The sequence below is a fragment of the Struthio camelus genome, chromosome 2 (assembly GCF_040807025.1).
Source record: "Struthio camelus isolate bStrCam1 chromosome 2, bStrCam1.hap1, whole genome shotgun sequence".
Classification (NCBI taxonomy): Eukaryota; Metazoa; Chordata; class Aves; order Struthioniformes; family Struthionidae; genus Struthio; species Struthio camelus.
The window spans coordinates 53,604,963-53,623,063 of NC_090943.1; the positions used below are offsets into that span (position 1 = coordinate 53,604,963).

General features: G+C 37.7%; 1 protein-coding gene across 35 annotated transcripts in view; it reads left to right on the top strand.

Annotated features, from left to right (window-relative positions):
• The window catches only part of ARPP21 (cAMP regulated phosphoprotein 21), a 148,338-nt gene that overhangs the window by 21,794 nt on the left and 108,443 nt on the right, over positions 1–18,101 (top strand). For 25 of the 35 annotated variants that reach the window (XR_011139744.1, XR_011139745.1, XR_011139746.1 and 22 more), the window contains exons 2-3: positions 15,776–15,945; positions 17,642–17,847. Coding sequence is in view for 32 of the 35 variants with exons in the window: in XM_068935766.1 (XP_068791867.1) it covers positions 17,680–17,847 (168 nt within the window). In the remaining 3 variants the exon portion in view is untranslated. Of the gene's footprint in view, positions 1–14,906; positions 15,681–15,775; positions 15,946–17,641; positions 17,848–18,101 lie in introns of those variants that run through there. The other 10 variants (XM_068935775.1, XM_068935794.1, XM_068935792.1 and 7 more) reach the window with 2 other exon arrangements.

Genomic DNA, 18,101 nt, shown 5'->3' on the forward strand with positions numbered 1-18,101 from the left:
CTGGGCCATACCTCTTGTGTCCCTCTCTTCAGGGTAAGGAGAGAGGGAACGTTGCTTCCCTTCAGCTTTAATTTGTCCGTCTTCAAAAATCATTGGCACTTAGTGTTATTTTTGGTATCGTATATCGTAGACTGAAGAATTTCCCCTTAGCCACAGAAGATCTTACCTGTCAGCAGAAAATGTAAGGTTTTAAAGTTGACTGGGAGCCATAGGTCTTTTCTTGACTGGCAGCATCCTAACTGAGACCATGACAAAAGAGATCCGACTGTGTTGGTGTTCATATGCATTAGACTTGTAGTAGCAAGGTAATATATAAAAGGGATAGTGGACTTACCTGGATGGCGTTTTAAATGTATATTAGTGTAAATACTGATATTTTTAACACTTGGCTCACAGCTTTTCAAAACACCAAGCTCACTATGGACTTAGGTAATTAGAATGTACAGAAAAGATAATATTCCTCCTCCCGTTTCTTGCCTTATTTCCTTTTAACTTTTTCTTTCTTCTCCTCCCTCCTCATTTTTGAAACAAGGAGATGAAGTACCGAAACTCCATTAGCGCAACATTGCAGTTGAGAATAAAATTGTCAGGATGGCCACTTGTGGTTCCCACAACAATCATAACTAAGCTAAATTGCACATATATATTAAGACATAAAAGTTAACATAGTATATAGTGATACAGAATATTTCTTATAGCACATTGTGCCTGCCGTGGGAACCATCACTTTGAATATTTTGACTTCTGTATGTTTAAAATCTCTGAAATGTAATGTTCATGTATTTTTTTTTCTTCTGCGTATTAGTTTTTCTCTGTGTTCACTGGTGATAAAAATCAGGTAATGAATGTCATTTTTGTATCCGTGTGTAATGAATGCTGCATAGCAATCAGTCCCTCTCCATCATTTAAGGTTTCTGCAGTGAAAACTGATACAAAAAGAAATATCAGCGTGCAATAAAATGAAAAGTCTAAAACAGTAGACTTTAACTATAAAAATATATTTAAATTATGTATTTTTTATAATATAAAAAAGTCTGAGTCTTACCATTTTATAGTCTAGCTAGCCTTTGGTTCTTGTACTATGTGTGGCTTGTGAGTAAGTTAGCCAGTTCCCATGCCAAGGCTACATCATGTAGATGTTAAGGGGCTGCTGGGTTGCTAAAACCCTGAATTGTGAGGAAGTAAACTCACAGTGACTGCCGGAGCTAACATGCCCAAGCTGCCCTGGCTGCCTAGCAAGCCTTGGTCTGTCCTCTACTGCAGCGGTGGGGCTCCTGGCGATCCACTGTTGTCATCTCCTTTTCGACTCCTTCCAGAGACTCATCCTTCCTTTATCCTGTTCAGTTTGGCGCTCTAATGTTTGGATACTTTAGCTGTCTGCCATAAGATGATTTTTCATATACTACTTAGAGAGTCTGGATGACCTGAAATTAGCCCTGCGAGGTTCCGAGTATTTCAGCTCAGTTGAAGAAGATAGCTCCACGTTCAGCATCAGCTTTATGGTTGGGCTTCAGGCTTTCAGCCATCATCCTCTTTTTCGGACTCCCACTGAAATCGGAAAAAATTTTATATGGAACAGCAGGAGAGTTTGTAATCAACTGCAGGGTATTGTGTTTACAGTGATCTTGTTAAATTTGCTATAATTGGAGCTGAAGTGCAGAAACCCTTAGTTTAGTTGTTTCATATGAATAAAAACTGGGATTTTCTCAGGGGCCTAAGATACATAAGTGTCCAACAATGAATGTTCAAGGGATTTTTTTTATTACCCTACCCCCTGAGAAACTGCAGTTTAACATTGATTAACAGAATGCTGATTTACCCTTTAAAATTTTAAGTCCCTAAACAGACATACCACGTTTGCATCTCATACTGGCTAGTGGATTTATTTCTTGTATTATGTTAGCACCAGGTAGTTCCTGTCAAGATTTACCGTGGTGGACGCTGGATAATACCTTTTAAAAAGTATTTTCATCATCAAAGAAGATGCCATACATCTTGTTTTGTAGTTCTAGTTAAAATTTCAAATTAGACTCTAAAATCAAGGTCTAAAAGCATTATCTGAAAAGCAGCTACAGCTTTTCCTGATTCCAGAGCTTTTGCAAGTGCTCATAATCTTGCATCGATTTTGGAAGGTGTACAGTGAGACAGTAGTTACAACAGCCAAGACTTCAAGGCTCCATGTTTATGAGTCTAGGCAAGGTTGACTGTTAATAAAAATAAGTATTTTTTTATGGTCTTATCAGAGAAGGGAGGTCAGTTTTCTATGAATTGACTGCATAATTCAGCAGCTAATTCACCAGCTCTCTTCAAAAGAGAACAAGAGTCAAAAGAGGGATAAAAGTAAGAGGGGAAAAAAATGCAGTTTCTTGGGCTTCTGTCTACTTAGTTCTCTGACACAAAAGATACCCCTTAGATGCAACGCTTGAAAGAGAGATCTGACTTTGTAGGATTGAGATGGGTTCAGATCTCCGTTCATGAGCTTTCTTCAAGGGCTTTCTGGGGATCAGGGTTTTTCTGGCATGAGTCTCAACTTGGAGCAGTGCTAGCTTTGCTTGTGATGTTTCTGTGAGCTTTTAATAACTTGGGCTGTATGGTGCACTTGCATGCTGACGGGCCTGTTTTTGGTCCTTCCCAAACTGGAAATTTCCTAAAGATGAGTTCCTCGGATATTTAGAGGACACTGTATACTGTCCCCAGAAGTTTTCTGGCTGATATGACAGCTGCGGGCCTACTTGAAAATAACTTACAGTATTGAGCTTACTCCCGGATACTTTATTCTTTGAGGTACGATCAATTTTATTAAGTAACTTTTTGCTTTCCTGTTTTTATGGAAAAATGAAACTTGTCTGGTTGCTATTTATACTGTATATGCGTATTAAAGGTAATGCTTATTTGTAAGAGCTGTGAAAAATCATCTATACAACATACAACATGAGGCAATAGCAAAAAGAAAAAAACCCCAACTCATTCAATCATTTTCAACAAAAAGGTTCCCCAGAATATCAGCCACATTTTAAGGAGAGTATAGAGAACATTGCTTTGAAATGCAGTCCTTTTTTCTTGAAGTATTTTGGAAAAATGTAAACTTACTAAGGCAACTGAAGCTAATTTCAAATATGTTTCTGGTATACAATTATTTCTTCAGGTCCTTTCTTGTTTTGTTTATTTTATTGTCAAAGAGAAATTTCTTACAATTTGTATTTTCTTACAATAATGTGGTATTTTAGACTGGGATTTTTTCATTTCTAGAATGGGGTACAAGATTTTTTCTTCTTGTATGTGAAGCTGAAATTCTCCCTTTTTTCCCCTCTTATCAGTGTTTCACGTCTTATAGTAGACACCTTTTTTTTTTTTTTAAAGCAACCTTCAGTCAGAAGGTTTAGGTTTTGGTATAGACTGTCACAAATGAAGCAATACATACACTTATTTTATTGTACTTTGCAGAAAGTTCTCTGGCAGATAACTTTTAATGTCAAAAGGAAAGACAAGGGCATAAATTCTTTCTATTGCACCAGATGAGTTACAGTAAAACATGCTTAGGATAAGGTCTTTTTTATTAGGAAGGCTGATTTGCAAGAAAGATCACAGTTCCTCAGAACTTGACTTGCAGTGACAGAGTGGTTATTGACTTGCTCTTTCTCATAGTTGGATCATGTTTCATCAGCCTTTGGAAATCTTGAAGATATCAAAAATAAATCCTGAGTCTCAAAAGCATAGCATTACATATTAAGAAATATTGACCAAACAGATTGCATCTTACACAGAATTATGATTTCCATGCCTGCAAGGGGAATGTCAGCCTCGACTCAAAATACAATTAAGTAGGTGAAAAATATTACATTCACAGCTGGGCTTTTTAAATATTGAGAGGGAAAAAAAAACAATTCACTAGGTTATTAGGCTGAATACCTCAATAAATTATTAATCAACCCCCTTGGCAAATTCACTTATTTTGTATTCAATTTGAATTTGACGTTTTCTTGTTTAATTCTCCCCCCACCCCTGACTCTGCTTATTGGATCAATCTACAGAGGATGCATGTACTATGTTTCAGTTTCTATCTAGCAGTAGTTACTCTACTAATTAAAGTTAAAAAAAGAATACATGTGCCTGTTACATATTGAACCTAACTAATTTAAGAGAAGTATCAAAATCTCAAAGTCAGTGGCAAGGTTCTCAAGCTAATCTTGCTCAAAAGACTGTGGATCAGTAAAGTATTTCTAAGCTATTTCTCAGCAGAAATCCATAAATACTTGGTCAAAGGCTTAGCTGCTGCAAGTGGCATATCTTAGGAGTTTTTGTACATTTGAATATTTAAACAACTATCTTTTGTCATTAGAATGATTGTTTGCAATTAAAGGGTAGAATGTGTATTTAGAAATGTCACTTATTTGAGACATTTCACAAGAGAGACGTTCTTCAAGTAAATGGACAGCAAAACTGTACCAAGGATAGTAGTCCAGATCAGAGGCACATAGGATCATGCTTAGGTTGCCTGAATGTCTGTAAAATCTGTGGGCCTGACTAATAAAGTTAAGTGCCTCTAAAAATCAGTTGAGAGTAAGACACTAAAGCATTCATAACAATATGTCATAACATAGACAATATGAAAACTTTAGTAAAGAGATTTAGGGCATCTGAATGTCCCAAGTAGTCATTAAATTCTGAAATGTTAGCAAATTTAAATTCTGCATTTACATGAAAGCATTCCACCCCCTCTACCCCCTTCCCAAAGACAGTTAAATGAAGATCCTGGGAAGAATAGAGAGACTAGCTGTTGGACTGGGACCCGAGTCTGGAAATATATCTTTAACGAAGAGAATCTGTAGCACAGAGGCTCCTTTAGGATAGACATATTTATATATATGTGTTTGTATACGTATATCTCAGTTTATCATAGTCAATAAAGGCCCAGCACCTCCATTTTGATTCCTAAACTTCCCTAAAATGTATTCTACTCCACTGTTTTTTGAGCTGTGCTTTATAATCAGATTACTGTTTACCCTTTGATAAGCACAGCAATAAAATATGTGATGATGTGGCCATTCTGCAATGGAAATGGAATATGTTGCAAATTATAAAACTTCTTTCCTGCACTTTTCTTCTGTAATTTAAATCAAAGTCCTTTTAGATCATTGATGTAGTTAGTGGTTTCTAGTGCCAAGCAAAACAGATTGTCTCACAGCAAGTAAACACGATTTTGTATATTATGGAAGTTTTTTTTTTTTTTTTTTAAATCATATTTGAACTTGTGGAGACTTCAATCTGAATAACAAGATTTAAAATACTCAAAAGATACCTCACTATTTTTGTGATTGTTTTTTAAATGTCCTTCTTTATAAAATATATATATTTTCAATTTTAAATTTTCCAGGACATAGACTTTGGAGACGTTGGCCTGAATGCTTGATTTCTGCTGTATATTATTCATTGCTCTCTTTTAGTTCATGTGTCATGAAGCTTTCTGGCTAGGCATACGTGGAGCAGCCAATTATATTTTTAACAAAACTGTGTGGTCTCTTCCTCGTACATATGTCACCATTTCTTTCCTGAAAAACACAAGAAGACATCTAAACGCTATTTCTGCCTTTTCTTTTGTTCACAATATCACACAGAGCCTGGAATTACCCATTGGAAAAGGCAACCATAGTGTAGAAACCGCTGGACTTCTGACAAGATATACTCACAAGCCATAGCTGCACATCCACTGTATGAACTGACGCTGACGTTTTTGTAAACCAGGGTTTACTCCCTTTTGTCTTTAGTCTATTGCAACTGCTTTAGAGAGGATTTCTTCCTCTCTCTGGCCCTCAGGGTACCAGTGTAAAATACCGAACCTGTGCGTGCCCCGTTCTTACAGCTTTGGTTGCTTGCTTTGGTTGTTTCTTTTTGGGACTGATTGCAATGTCTAGTATATGATATTGTTAATGACAAAATGTGATGTATATCAATGTGTATCTTAAGATGACTATTAACACAGAAAAGGAACGCTCTATCAATATTTTTAGAGGCAGGTAAGGGACTTGATAAGAGATCCCGATGTCGATTTCTTTGTTATTTCTACAGCGAGCATAAGCTGAGGAAGTCTGTCACTTAAGTGGTTAGAGCAGGATGAAGAAATACTTGATGATTTCTTTAGTTTTTATAAAGTGCGTTTAGCCGTTTAGTATTAGCCATGGCAATCTAGCCATTTTAACTTCTAATTTATAGTTATAATTAGCTTTTCTTCTTCATTTTCTTGACACAACATGGGAGGATAAAGCATTGAATACAAAACATGGCATGCTTAAGGGTTCTTTTTGCAACACGTTATATTTGTCACTTAGCTGCATTGCCTGACACCAGGCAAAATGGGACCAGCAAAATGGGATTTAAATATGTATATAATATATAAATATATGTGAAATATAGAAATATTTATGCATTTAATGTATATTCATAATTCATCTGTAGTTTTAGGACTAAAATTACTCATGTTGTCTCTGCCTTAACTTTCTTTTCCTTCAGAAAAGCATCGAGCAGAAAACTGTGGGACACAAATTTGACAAGGAAAAGAAAAGTAATCATGCTCAGGAGATTCGAAGTTTAAAACAGGGTGTATCTCTAGATTGGACTCAACATTGCCAAAATCTTGTTTATTCCTCTTGCAAGATTGTAGACAAAACAGTGAAAATTTTGCAAAATCAGCTTAGTTAATGAGGTTTTGTCTGTATGAACTGTTGTCAATGGACTGCAAATGTTATGGGCTGAAAGTTTGTAGCATTGCTCTCTTAAGTCTAATATCCAAAAAAGCAAACAAATAATCATTTATGTTCCAAATAGGAAGCTCTGGGAACACTGGCCTTGGCAGTGCACAGGACTGGGGATCATAATCAAACTTTTGGCCTCTCATTTTATTGTCTGATAAACAAATCAGAATTACACTGTAGGGACATTCCTGGGTTGATAAAGATGAAAACTGAGTTCTGTGAATGCTATACCTAATGAAGGCCCTCGGATTTGTTTCTCGTGATTGATAGGCTGTCTGCTCAATGTAAGTTATATATTATAGTAAATCTGCAGCTTGAAGTCTTCCTTAGCCAACCAAGGGACCATGAATGGGGAAAAACGTTCTGAATGTGTTCAATTCAGGAAGATCATTAATCAAAATCACTACCCCAGTGAAACCTTTTGGTAAGAAATGTTGCCTGTGAAGTGAATTCCCTTAAAAATGAGGCAAAAAATTGTAATGTGAGATTTGGGGAGTGGGAAAACTTAAAAACTGGAAAGGAAAACTTCTTCCCTGTTCAGCAGGGTTACATTCTGTGTTCTTGTTTAAGTAACCATATTTTATCAATTATGACACGTAAAGAGCCTCTGTGATGCTTTATTTTTTCAGCCACAAAGAAGGTATCTGATAATAACAGAAAGAACAGAAATGTGTTAAGTGTGTAATATAATGAGACTGTATGGAAATTACATTACCTTCTGCAGTCTGATCTGTTTTATTACTGGTGATAAGGACTCATGGAGATTTGATTTGATGGAATTATCAGATGAAGAGATGCATTTGCTCATTTTTCTGTAGGTGGGAGTAAGACAAGTCTGTAGTCACTTTAACAGAGGCAAACCAAGGGCCTGACAGACCTGTCTGAGAATTAAACCAACCAGATGACTAGGCTGGGCTGGGAAAGCTTCACCTCTCCATGTATATATGTTATTTCTTTCAAACTCAATGTTAAGAGTTGAAGTAGGATTTCCAAATAATAATGACTGAAAATCTGAATTTCAGATTGATGCATGAACGTATCAGATGCGCCTGGTCATAATGTATGAAAGGAAGATGGCAGGATGTCAGGGGGCATCTTATTTATGTGCCTGTCAGAGTTCCTCATCAAATAATCTTGTACTGGGAATCTCAAAGGCTCTAGTCCTTGTTGCCTTTGGAAGAGAAGATTTAAGCTGTAACAATATAAATTGATTGGAATATGAGCTTGAAAACTTACTCTGTATTAAAACAAGCTTGGTACCCAACATCACATTAAATGGAGAGTATAATCTTTCAGTTTCTGGGTACCAATGATAAGTGGGGGAAGAATATCTCTTTCCTGGGATCTCATAGGGGTTCTTATAAAACCTTATACAGATTTATAGGTTTCTTTTTTTTTTCCTCAAGAAAGAAGAATAATTTTTCTTTAGCTACTGGTTAGTGTTATTTCAGAATATGATATTAGGAGAAACAGTAATAACTATGTTTAATTCCCGTAAGCAGAAGAGACTTTTTGGAGGTAAATAACATTTCCCCCCTCCCCCCCCCCCCCCCCCCCCAGTTAATTCTTACATGAAAGCTTTTTGCTGTTCTGCAGTCAGTGTTTGTGTGCTTGGGCAATTCTAGTGGTTAAGCGAAGGTCTGTTTCATCAGGATAGTGCTGCTTTGCTGTTAGCAATTATTTTCTTTCAGGGTTTGCCAATTAAGCTAATGCTTGCGAAAATATACCTAATTTGTCAAGAAGTGGCAGCATGAAATATAGGGGCCATTATATAAATACGGAGAGAAAAAAGCATCAGGGAAAGAGTGGGTGAGACTCAGTGGTATTTGGTCTATTCCTGTAGCACTTTCATTCTGAGTATGTGTTGGTCCACTGGTGATATTTGAAAAAATGTAAAGCAGGGAGTCATGGGCCATGTGTCATCTTTGTCCTGAGTTATTAAAAAAAAAAGTTTTCTTTCAGAAGAAGCTGTCAAAAATGTTTTATGTAAAAAGTGTGTTCTTAGTGTTGTGGTTCCCCCCACCCTGCCCCGGACACTGCTGTTTGACACATCTACATGTTAGTGAATGAGGCATCATGGCCGCTCCTTTATCACCTGGCGTCTCTTTAGACTGAATTTTTCAAAGGCATATGTGCTTTCAGTACAGACTTGTGGTTTGCTAGTAAAATCCTTAAGCTTTAGGAAGAACTGAATAAAGAAATAAGTGAAGCTGAGCTTATAGTTCCTATGTGTAAGGCCTCTCAGGTAACCATGGAATAAGTCTGAAGTCAAACGGAAGGCATCAAAGGAAGAAAGGGTAAGGACAGCGTGACTTAGAGGAAACAAATGTTTCAAGAACTTTTGTGTTAAACTAAAATGTACATAAGGCATATGTTCTTTTTATTTCAGATTTCATTATGTGTAACAGTATATCTTGGTGTATCCCAAACAACTTCCTTTTTCTCACCCAGAAGGTGACTGGGTACCTATAGTCCTGGTGCTTGTTCTGTGACAGCTCCTGGACTCTGCAATAGGTCTGACTAAAGTAAGTGCAGATGAGACCCCTCTGTGGAGAACCCAGAATAATGTATGTTGTGTTGTCGATCAGCATTTTATACTGAAATGATGATTATGGCGGCCTTGGGCCTCCAAACACCTATGGAAATCTCATTCAAAGGACTATGCCATGAGATGGATTACACTCTGGCAATAAATAACTGTATACCTAATGTATTACTGTGCATTTTGAGGAGCTTTTTTTTCCCCCTCCCCTCCAATTAAGATACAGGACCATTCTTTTGACTAGTAAAGTTAAAACTTTTGTGGCATCCTGCAAGATAAGCTAGAAGATTGCAACCAAAGTCTAAGTTGTGGAATTTATTCTACAGAAATTCCTTCTGTGGTTGCAATTGCTTGTGGCATTCACTATCTTAAACTGGGTTTCATGTTGGTGAAAACAGATTTGCTTCAGTGCATTCACCACCATGCATGAGTAGGTGAAGGAACTTCTGTGCAAAGCAGCATGCAGTCCTTTTGAAAGAGAGGCATGAGGGAAATATAAGGAATTTTTGGAGCAGATCCTCAGTTGATATAAATTAGTCTAGATGTAGATAAGAATGGAACCTGTCTAAGTGATGGTTAAAAGCAAAGAGGTGTCACTAGAAGAAAAACGTCCAAAATATTTGAGATGTGTACAAATGGGGCAGCGGGGAGTAGTGCCCTATCAAGGTAGTGAAGTTCTTGAACATCCTTCCAACAAGGTTAGTAAAGCGGCATCCCAGAGCCCATCTAATCTTTAAAATAGCTTTTGAAGGGGACTGTGTAATATGATTACCTTTGATGGCTAAGAAGTAGACCTGGTGATCTGAGATGAGTTTTAGTTTGTTTTTCCCTTTGATTTGTGTATTTGCCTGTATTCTTTATTGTTTTCATTACAGAAGTTGAGAAAGATGAATCCTGTGTATTGAAAGGAGACTTGTGTGTATTGAGAGGATAGATGGGAATCGCTCTGTGTCCGTGTGTGGAATCACTGGAACTATGCTATTTTCCACCAACTGAGAGTCTGGCTAGTTTAGGTTTAATGCTGTTAATTGTAGGGAAATGTATCAGGTTTATGTCTTGGAATGAGATGCAAATTGGTATATGTATTTGAAATGTGCAACACTGTTGAAGACTGGGCCTAAACAAACCACTCATTCCCAGGGTGCTGCTTTGTATACTTGATTGGCTTATTAAAGGGTTGGGCGGCACCTGGCTCCCAGTACACTTATGTGACTGACATTTATTAGCCAGCTTGTTCAAAGCCTTATGATCCTGGAAGACTTTAAATGGTCATCATGACAGATAAAAGAACAGTTTTTTTGAATATTTTCTCAAATATTAAAACAGGCTATCCCTATAGGTCACGTATATTTATTTTCTTGGGTTAAGCTTCTAGCTTTGCAAAAATATAACAAGCTAGAGGGAGCATCATTGTCGTTATTTGGCTGAAAATGATGACATTGATGTGAAGCCTTCTGACAGGGGATTAAAATAGAAAATAGCGATGGCAATCCATTAGGAGCGCAAGGATCCCTTTGAAATATGGAATTAGGTGTAAACGACAAAAATTTATTTTATTCCTAGGTTGATTGACACACTGTTCTTGTCCCTGCTGTCTTTTGTGAGTAGTGGCTTTCATTGCGGGTTGGAGGGAAAGCCAGTGCTATTCCTCCGAGGCGGAGATTTCAGCTGGGATACCGCTGCTCCCATTTTTCTCCTCTTTAAAAGACAACCGGGTGTTTCACAGGATCTGAGATCTGATCCAGAACGTTTCAGCCCAGCCAGCTTATCTCAGGTTTGACCATCGTTGCAGCTGGTCGTTGTGTGCTGGCCCGTGTGGGGTGGGTTGGCGGCCACAGCGGTGCTCTTTGTCCACAGATGCTCATAGCGCTGCAGCTCCTTATCAGAAAACTGGCCTCTGCTAAATGGCAGTCTTGGCTGAGGTGCCAACGCTAAATAAGTCTAAATAACCTTTTATGTGCAAAAGTGTCTGCAGCATCTAGGAACAAAAAATTGAGACAATTACTACAGATATTTTTGTAGGGATGATGGAAAGGGGACAAGCGAAGACGAGACAAGGTGGGAGACGAAATAACACTTCAGACCTTAATTTCCTTCTAAAATACTTGTACTTGTTTTTTTAAGGTCTCCTCTTCCATCTTTTTAAAGTCACTGAACTCATAAGATTCCACAGACTTTTTAGAGCTTTTTTTTTTCTCCTCATACTGGGTCTGAGCCTTTTGGTGTGAGAACTGGCATGGGTTATTTATATCCTGCTATGTGAATACCCAGCAGCAAACTCATCTCCCAAGTTCATATGTGTATTTCCGTGGGAAACGTGGGAAAACAGAGAAAGTGCAGTATTCTTAATATAATGATGTAGGTCCTGAAAGCTATGACTGACGACTGAGTGGTAGTGTGTTCAAGATAAAACGGTAAGATTTATTTTATTTGCTTTGGGGTGTGTTTTTTCTTTTTTGAACAGTTAGTTTTATATTTTGAAGCTTTCCTTTGAAGCCATAGAGACTTGAAGCTTTTGTTTTTAATGTGAAACCTGATATTTTCATAGAATTGCTTAATGCCAGGAACTGGAACTTTTAAGTAAATGGCAAATAATGGGAAATTCATGCTTTAAACCACAAGAGTTTGGCAATGTTGAGGGCAGTGTGTGCTGAAATCTTAAAACAATGCTATAATCTATTTCCAGTGGCTTGCAGGAATCTGATGAGTTAATTAGCAAAGACAGCAAAGCTATCTTTATATGTCTGAATCATGTATGTATTGCTTAGCAGAAATCATGACTGGCCTGACCTCTTTTTGTCGTGAGAGAACCTCTCAGTGTGTTCAGAGGTTTGAAATACACTCTGAAATCCTCCCATCCACCTGGTTCTAGCATATGGCCTGGTACCGTGAGCCGTTTTTGCAAGTGGAGAATCATCACAGGATGAGAAGGATCCTGCCTACATGGGCCACTTTTCAGTTCCAGTAGCCATTCAGCTGGAATAATTTTGCTTTTTTGCTCAGCAGCTTTATTTCAAGGATATACCTGGGTTTCATTCTTGCAGGGTTGTACCCTGCGTGCTCCTGCTGATGATGATTAGGAGTAGTTGTTGCTTTGCAGGACGCAGGATGTTGCTTGGCATTAAAACTTGCTGATCATCTCTTCTGGGAGGATACTTATTTGAGGCATAAGGATCTCAAAATTCCTACTTCAGTGACTATAATTTATGTGATGCACTTGACACCTTCAAAGGTACCCCCTGATGCATAATACAGAAACGGCTGTCTTTCCTGCTTGGGCTTTTTCAGATTTTCACAAGTCTCTCTGTTAATTTCAGTTATTGTCACCTACCAGTTGCTCATTGATGAGGATGTTGTAGTGTTTTTGCTCGTGTTGCTATTCTGCGCTTCCTTGACAGCTCTTCTGGGCGTAGTTTTTAAACTCGCATAAAATTACATGTATTCCTTCCTACAGACTTTTCTTGGCATCTGTGTGGCATGCGTTACATAAATGTACCCCACCGTACATGCCTTGCTCCAGCCATTTTTCCTGGAGCTCTGGCAGCATCTGCTCCAACTCAGTAGTGCTCTCAGCTCCTCAAGTGAAAATCCCATTAATAGACAAAATAATTGAATAACAGCGTTTGCATCCCCAAGCATAGGCTAATCAGCTGGTGCTTATAACTTCTTCACTAACCAGTTTGGTAATTTCTTTTCAAGTGGTTCTTCAAACAACCTGGTGGGCATCCTTGTATTCTTTTGCTTACTGTTGTGTGGGATGTCAAGTTGCTTCAAGGAATTAGAGGCTCATATTTTGTTGCAAGCTCCTGTAGACCATTTCCAAGATCCCAACATTCGTATAAGATTTGGCTCACTTAGAAACTGCAAAGGTTGTTGCTAGGCAAAAATAACCCTCTCTGTTTCCACCTGAGGATCAAAAACACAACTGCATGTGTTCTGTCGCTTGCGTCACTTCAGTACTTGAAGGTTTGACAGTCAAATCATTGCTGACATTTCTGTTGGTGTGCAAGAAAGAGAATAATCAAGTATGTTTTTTCCATACCAGTGCTGTTGCTGCAGGACTGGTAGTAGGTAAGATGTGTGCTCATCACTGAACATCCAGATATCCTGGAAACATGCAAGGAACAGCTACGTATTTTCAATCAAAATATCTCACTTTTTATGGATATTCTGTGACTGATTCCTTTTAGCTATTTATACGTTCTCTGAAACATTTTATAGAAATATGAATCTCTTTGAAAATCCACCCAAACAACCAGAAGTGTATGTTACGTATTTTAATATGTAAAAGATTAGTCATCACTTATACATTGTCTAATGAAGGAGGATGAAATTTATATTGAGGGAAGGGAGAAAGGCTTCACTATAACTGCCATATCTCTCAGCTCTTCTTTCATTATTGTTGGGTTTTGGCCAGAAGATAAGATTTTTAAAAATTATCCTGAGAAGCATTGTCATTGCTGGTTTGAAAAATGCTATAAACTTAATAGCTGTTAGCTTATATTTTCCACTTGCTTCTGTGTTCTTGGGGAAATTTACGGATTTTTTTTTTGTTTCAGTTTAACATTCTGTGGTCTTCTCATAATTTGCCAATGAAAAATTATGTTGGCATCAGAGATCTTAAGTGCAACAATGTGGGAAGTTCAGTTTATAAAAAGAAGTCTTTGGTAAAGCATGATAAGATTACGTTGAGCATCTGTGGCACAGGACCAGAAATGCTGTTTACTGGAGTCTTGGCAAATCTCTCTGCTTGCTGGATGTGATACCCTTTGTTTGGTTGGTTTGTTGTCTGTTTTTTGTTTTGTTCTGTTTGTTTATTTTCTGAATAGTTAATTCACAACACATGATAGCACTGAAGAATCCTGAAATAATTTGTGTCTCAGCTTTGGTATAGCTATCTATTTCTCAGTTTTGAGTTTTTTTCAGTTTTGCAGTGTCGTATCTCCTGGCTGTTTTTTTTTTTCTAGGTAAAAATGTAATACGCTGCATTCTCTTCCCACCCTGCGCTCCTTTTGAAGCATGGGGATGTGGGGTAATGGAATTTATTAGGAAAGGTTTCAAGTCATATTTTTTATTTTTTTCCTGGTGTATCGGCTCTATGAAATATAGTTGCATGTGCTTGAGATGCAGTCTTCCATATTTTGTTGTTTTTTGCCACTTTCATCACCATCATGTTGTGGATCTTGTAAGTGCATTTTTCTATCAGAAATTTCTGCAAATGTCCTGGTAGGTATGCAGAAAAATGAGTGGGAAGATGTACTTTGTATTATTCTATACAAATTATTAAGTGGTTTGAGGAGAGGAAATATTTTTATATATATAAATTTGCAGGATGGTAGATGTTTATATAACTGCATGTTCTTTGCCTCCGTGTGCCTGAGATTGTGGAGAGAGCAGAAGTTGATTTTTATGAAATGTTCAACTCAGTTTCTAGCTTATAAAGTTTGGGAAAATTTTGTGAACTGGAATGCACTGTCACATACTGTACAGCGATTGCAACTATGTGTAATTTAAAATGTGCATCAGAAACAAGGAGTGTATTAAAGTTAGGTCATTTACGGCTTGACTCTGTTCCCCCCCAAGCAGAATAGTATATTCTTCCCCTCTGCTGTTTTTGCGTGTTTGCACAAATTGCCTCAGCCTTTACAGATATGCAAGGCTGGAGAAGATGTGCCTGTTGTTTCAAGGCAGTTCAGCCTTAGTTTGTAAATGGGTCAGATATTCCGAAATTCTCCTTTTCTGTCCAATCAGTTATTTCGCTTGCAAACACAACTGCGATGAACAGCATATTCTGTATTGCTGAGGCAATGCCTTTTGCAGGTTTACCTGCAGAACTGTAACCTGGAGGTCTCCTTTTTCCCTCTACAGCGCCTCAAAAGGAAAATGTTTTCCTCTTGTTGTTGTTGTTTGTCATGGGATAGGATTTCTTTTCCTGCTATCCTTGATCGTTTCAGCTTTTGCTCAACTTATTAAATCAAAATCTGAATTCCCTGCCCTGGTAAAGGAGGTCACTTTCTAAAAGCACTTGCCTAGCTCCTTTTTTCAATATTGTTTGAACACTGAAACTTTAACAGGAGCTGAAGCTGTAGTTAAAAAAGACAAGTCCTTTTTGCTCATGCCCTCATTGATTTCTGTTGAAGCAAACAGATGAGCTTACATATAAATATGTATGCATTCATTTTTTTTTAATGAAAGTGCTGGAATTCACTAAAAAAGGTTAAAATTGAAGTGAGTAATCTTCAGTGCATAATGCAATTGTTAATTTTAGCTCTTTGCGTAGGAGCTGTTATGACTTGAACAGCCGGCTCTAGCCTTCATTAGAGAAGAAGCAGGCAGTTTTGAGACAGGTGGAGCTGGATCAAGCTGTGAAAGTGATTTGCTTGAAACTGGTCATTAAGTGTTAGAAATCTGGTCCTATCTATTGCATCCTTAACCCTACCATGATTATTGCTGTTGTTATTATTTACTTTTCGTCTTTTTCCAGGTTGACAATGATCCATCAAGCTCTCTGAAGGACCAGCATGGAGATTGGCGTTCTGAACTGTTAATGGGGACATGGGACTCACGTTGTCGTTGATCATTTGCGTGGACTTGACCAACAAAGAGCAACAGAAGACGCTAGAAAGACAGTGGGAGTTATAGCAGTTTTTTCAGGTAAATGTCTTCTTTGTTGAAGCTAGTAATTTCTGGCTGTTTTTTTGTGAACACTGTGTAAGCATATGGAAGAGCTATAGGGATAATATGTACCTGAAGAACTTGTGCGTGTGTGGATGCATTGTTGATGTAAGCCCTTAACAAATTTAACAGACCAGTTTCAGTTCCTATCATTCATCATGTTTTGAAATTTCAGCAAAGTACTTCAAATTTCAGTTGTAACTGCAGAATAGCCAATGCCATTATCCTTCTTTGGGGCAGGGAGTAGGAGGAATGAGAATAACTCAAAGCTTAAATTGCTTACTGTGATCAAATTTGCAAGCTAAATACTCAAATTCATTTACTTATGGAATGTGTAGTTTCATATTTTGCGAAATCCAGTCCTTCTCAAAAGGGAAGATAGTATTTTGATACATTATGTAGGATTAATTTTAATATTGTATTTACTCATTGTCAAAAAAAAGCAAAGATTCAAATGAAGAGGATTTACAGACTTAATATGTTTTATTTTTTTCAGTTAAACAAAACATAATTTAAAAAAAGTTGAAGGTAAGTGATACCAGATCTGTTCAATGTTAAGTACAAGCTGGAAAAAAAAAAGGCGAAGTGTGGTTTTGCTTAATAACCACTGTTTCATTGTTAAGAAGTGGTAAGCTATTGCAGAAGTCTATTTTTGAAATAACTCCCCTTTTCTTCTACAGTTTTTTTTCCTGAAGATACATCTTAAGTCAGTGAGGGAGGGTTAAGTTATTCATGAGTCTCATTTGACAATTGATCAGTGGGAGAGACTTGGAAAGGGAGTTGTAGAGAGGGAGAGAAAAAATAATAATAGGCTGTAACTTTGAAAAGCCTTTAAAGCTTCTGTACAACAACCCATTGTGAGCTGAGAGTAAATGCAGTTCAGTTAAGATATCTTCATTTGAGATACCTGCCAAGGGCTTCCTGTAGGATTTCCACAGTGCTGGAGAGTAACATGGGGTTTGGGAAGAGGCTTATGATTTTAATAATGGAGCTGTCAGTTTGATGCCTGAAAACATTGACCCTGAGAGCTTTATTGCCAAATTTAGATTTTGTATTTATATTGAAGTACTGAATTATTACCTCTTCAACCAATTTTTTTCTTTTTTTTTTTTTTTTTTAAACCAGTAGTAGAGTACCAGAGGCTTCTACTGTGCGCAAAAGCCATGACTGAGTGCTAAAAACCTACAGTATACTTGTTGGCCGTTGGGGTTTTTTTTCTTTTTTCATTTTCTTTTTTTTTTTTTTTTTTTTTTAAAAGATGTCTAGAGGATCGTGCTGACATGCCTGTGAGCTGCACATACCAACGGTCCTTCTCTGCCAGGTGCCTTTTGAGCATTTTTGATAAGAATCGCTCCCTGTCCCTGGCTGCACCTCCGCAGGGCTTAGGGCTGCGCAGGGCTGGGGCGTCGCAGCGCTTTGCCTTAAGCCTGTCTTCCACCAAGAGCGTTTAGATATGTTTTGTTTACCCCGACTCAGTTCTGCTCTTATCTGATATTGTTGATTCAGTACGTCTCTTTAGCTGGAGCGCACGTAGCTTTCAACTCTTGAGCTGCTTATTTTGGTTTACTTGTCAAAGGAAGTGAAATGACTTGGGAATTAAAAAGAAAAATTCATCCTCAGTATTTTTGTGTGTGTATGTGTGTGTATGTTTGTGTGTGATATCTTGACCTTTCAGGTCACCAAATCTTGTTACTTTAATTTCTGTCTGGAAGAATGTCTGAGCAAGGTAAATTGAACCAGGAGACAGCAGAAGAAGCTGTGAAAGAGCAGGAGACTGCCATCTCCGAAGTAACCACAGACAACTGTATCCTCAATAAATCTGAAAGCTCCGAAGTAGAGGAAAAGGAGGAGAAGTTGGGCGATGCCAAGACGGAGCTGCAGGTAAGGCAGGAATAGTGAATGGCCGCTTTAAATGTCAGCGTCTCACTGTTGCCTTTCTGTTTCTATGATCCCTTCCGCTTGGCTACATTTCCTACAGTCTTCCCTGATAATTTGAAACTGTTATATATTTTTCTTTCTTCCCTGTAAAATGAATATTATTATTTCATTTGTTTTTCAAGGTATTTAGGCTGCTATTCATATTATTAATTTTTCTGAGAAGCTAATCCCTAGACTTTGGTGCTAAAACTTGGTGA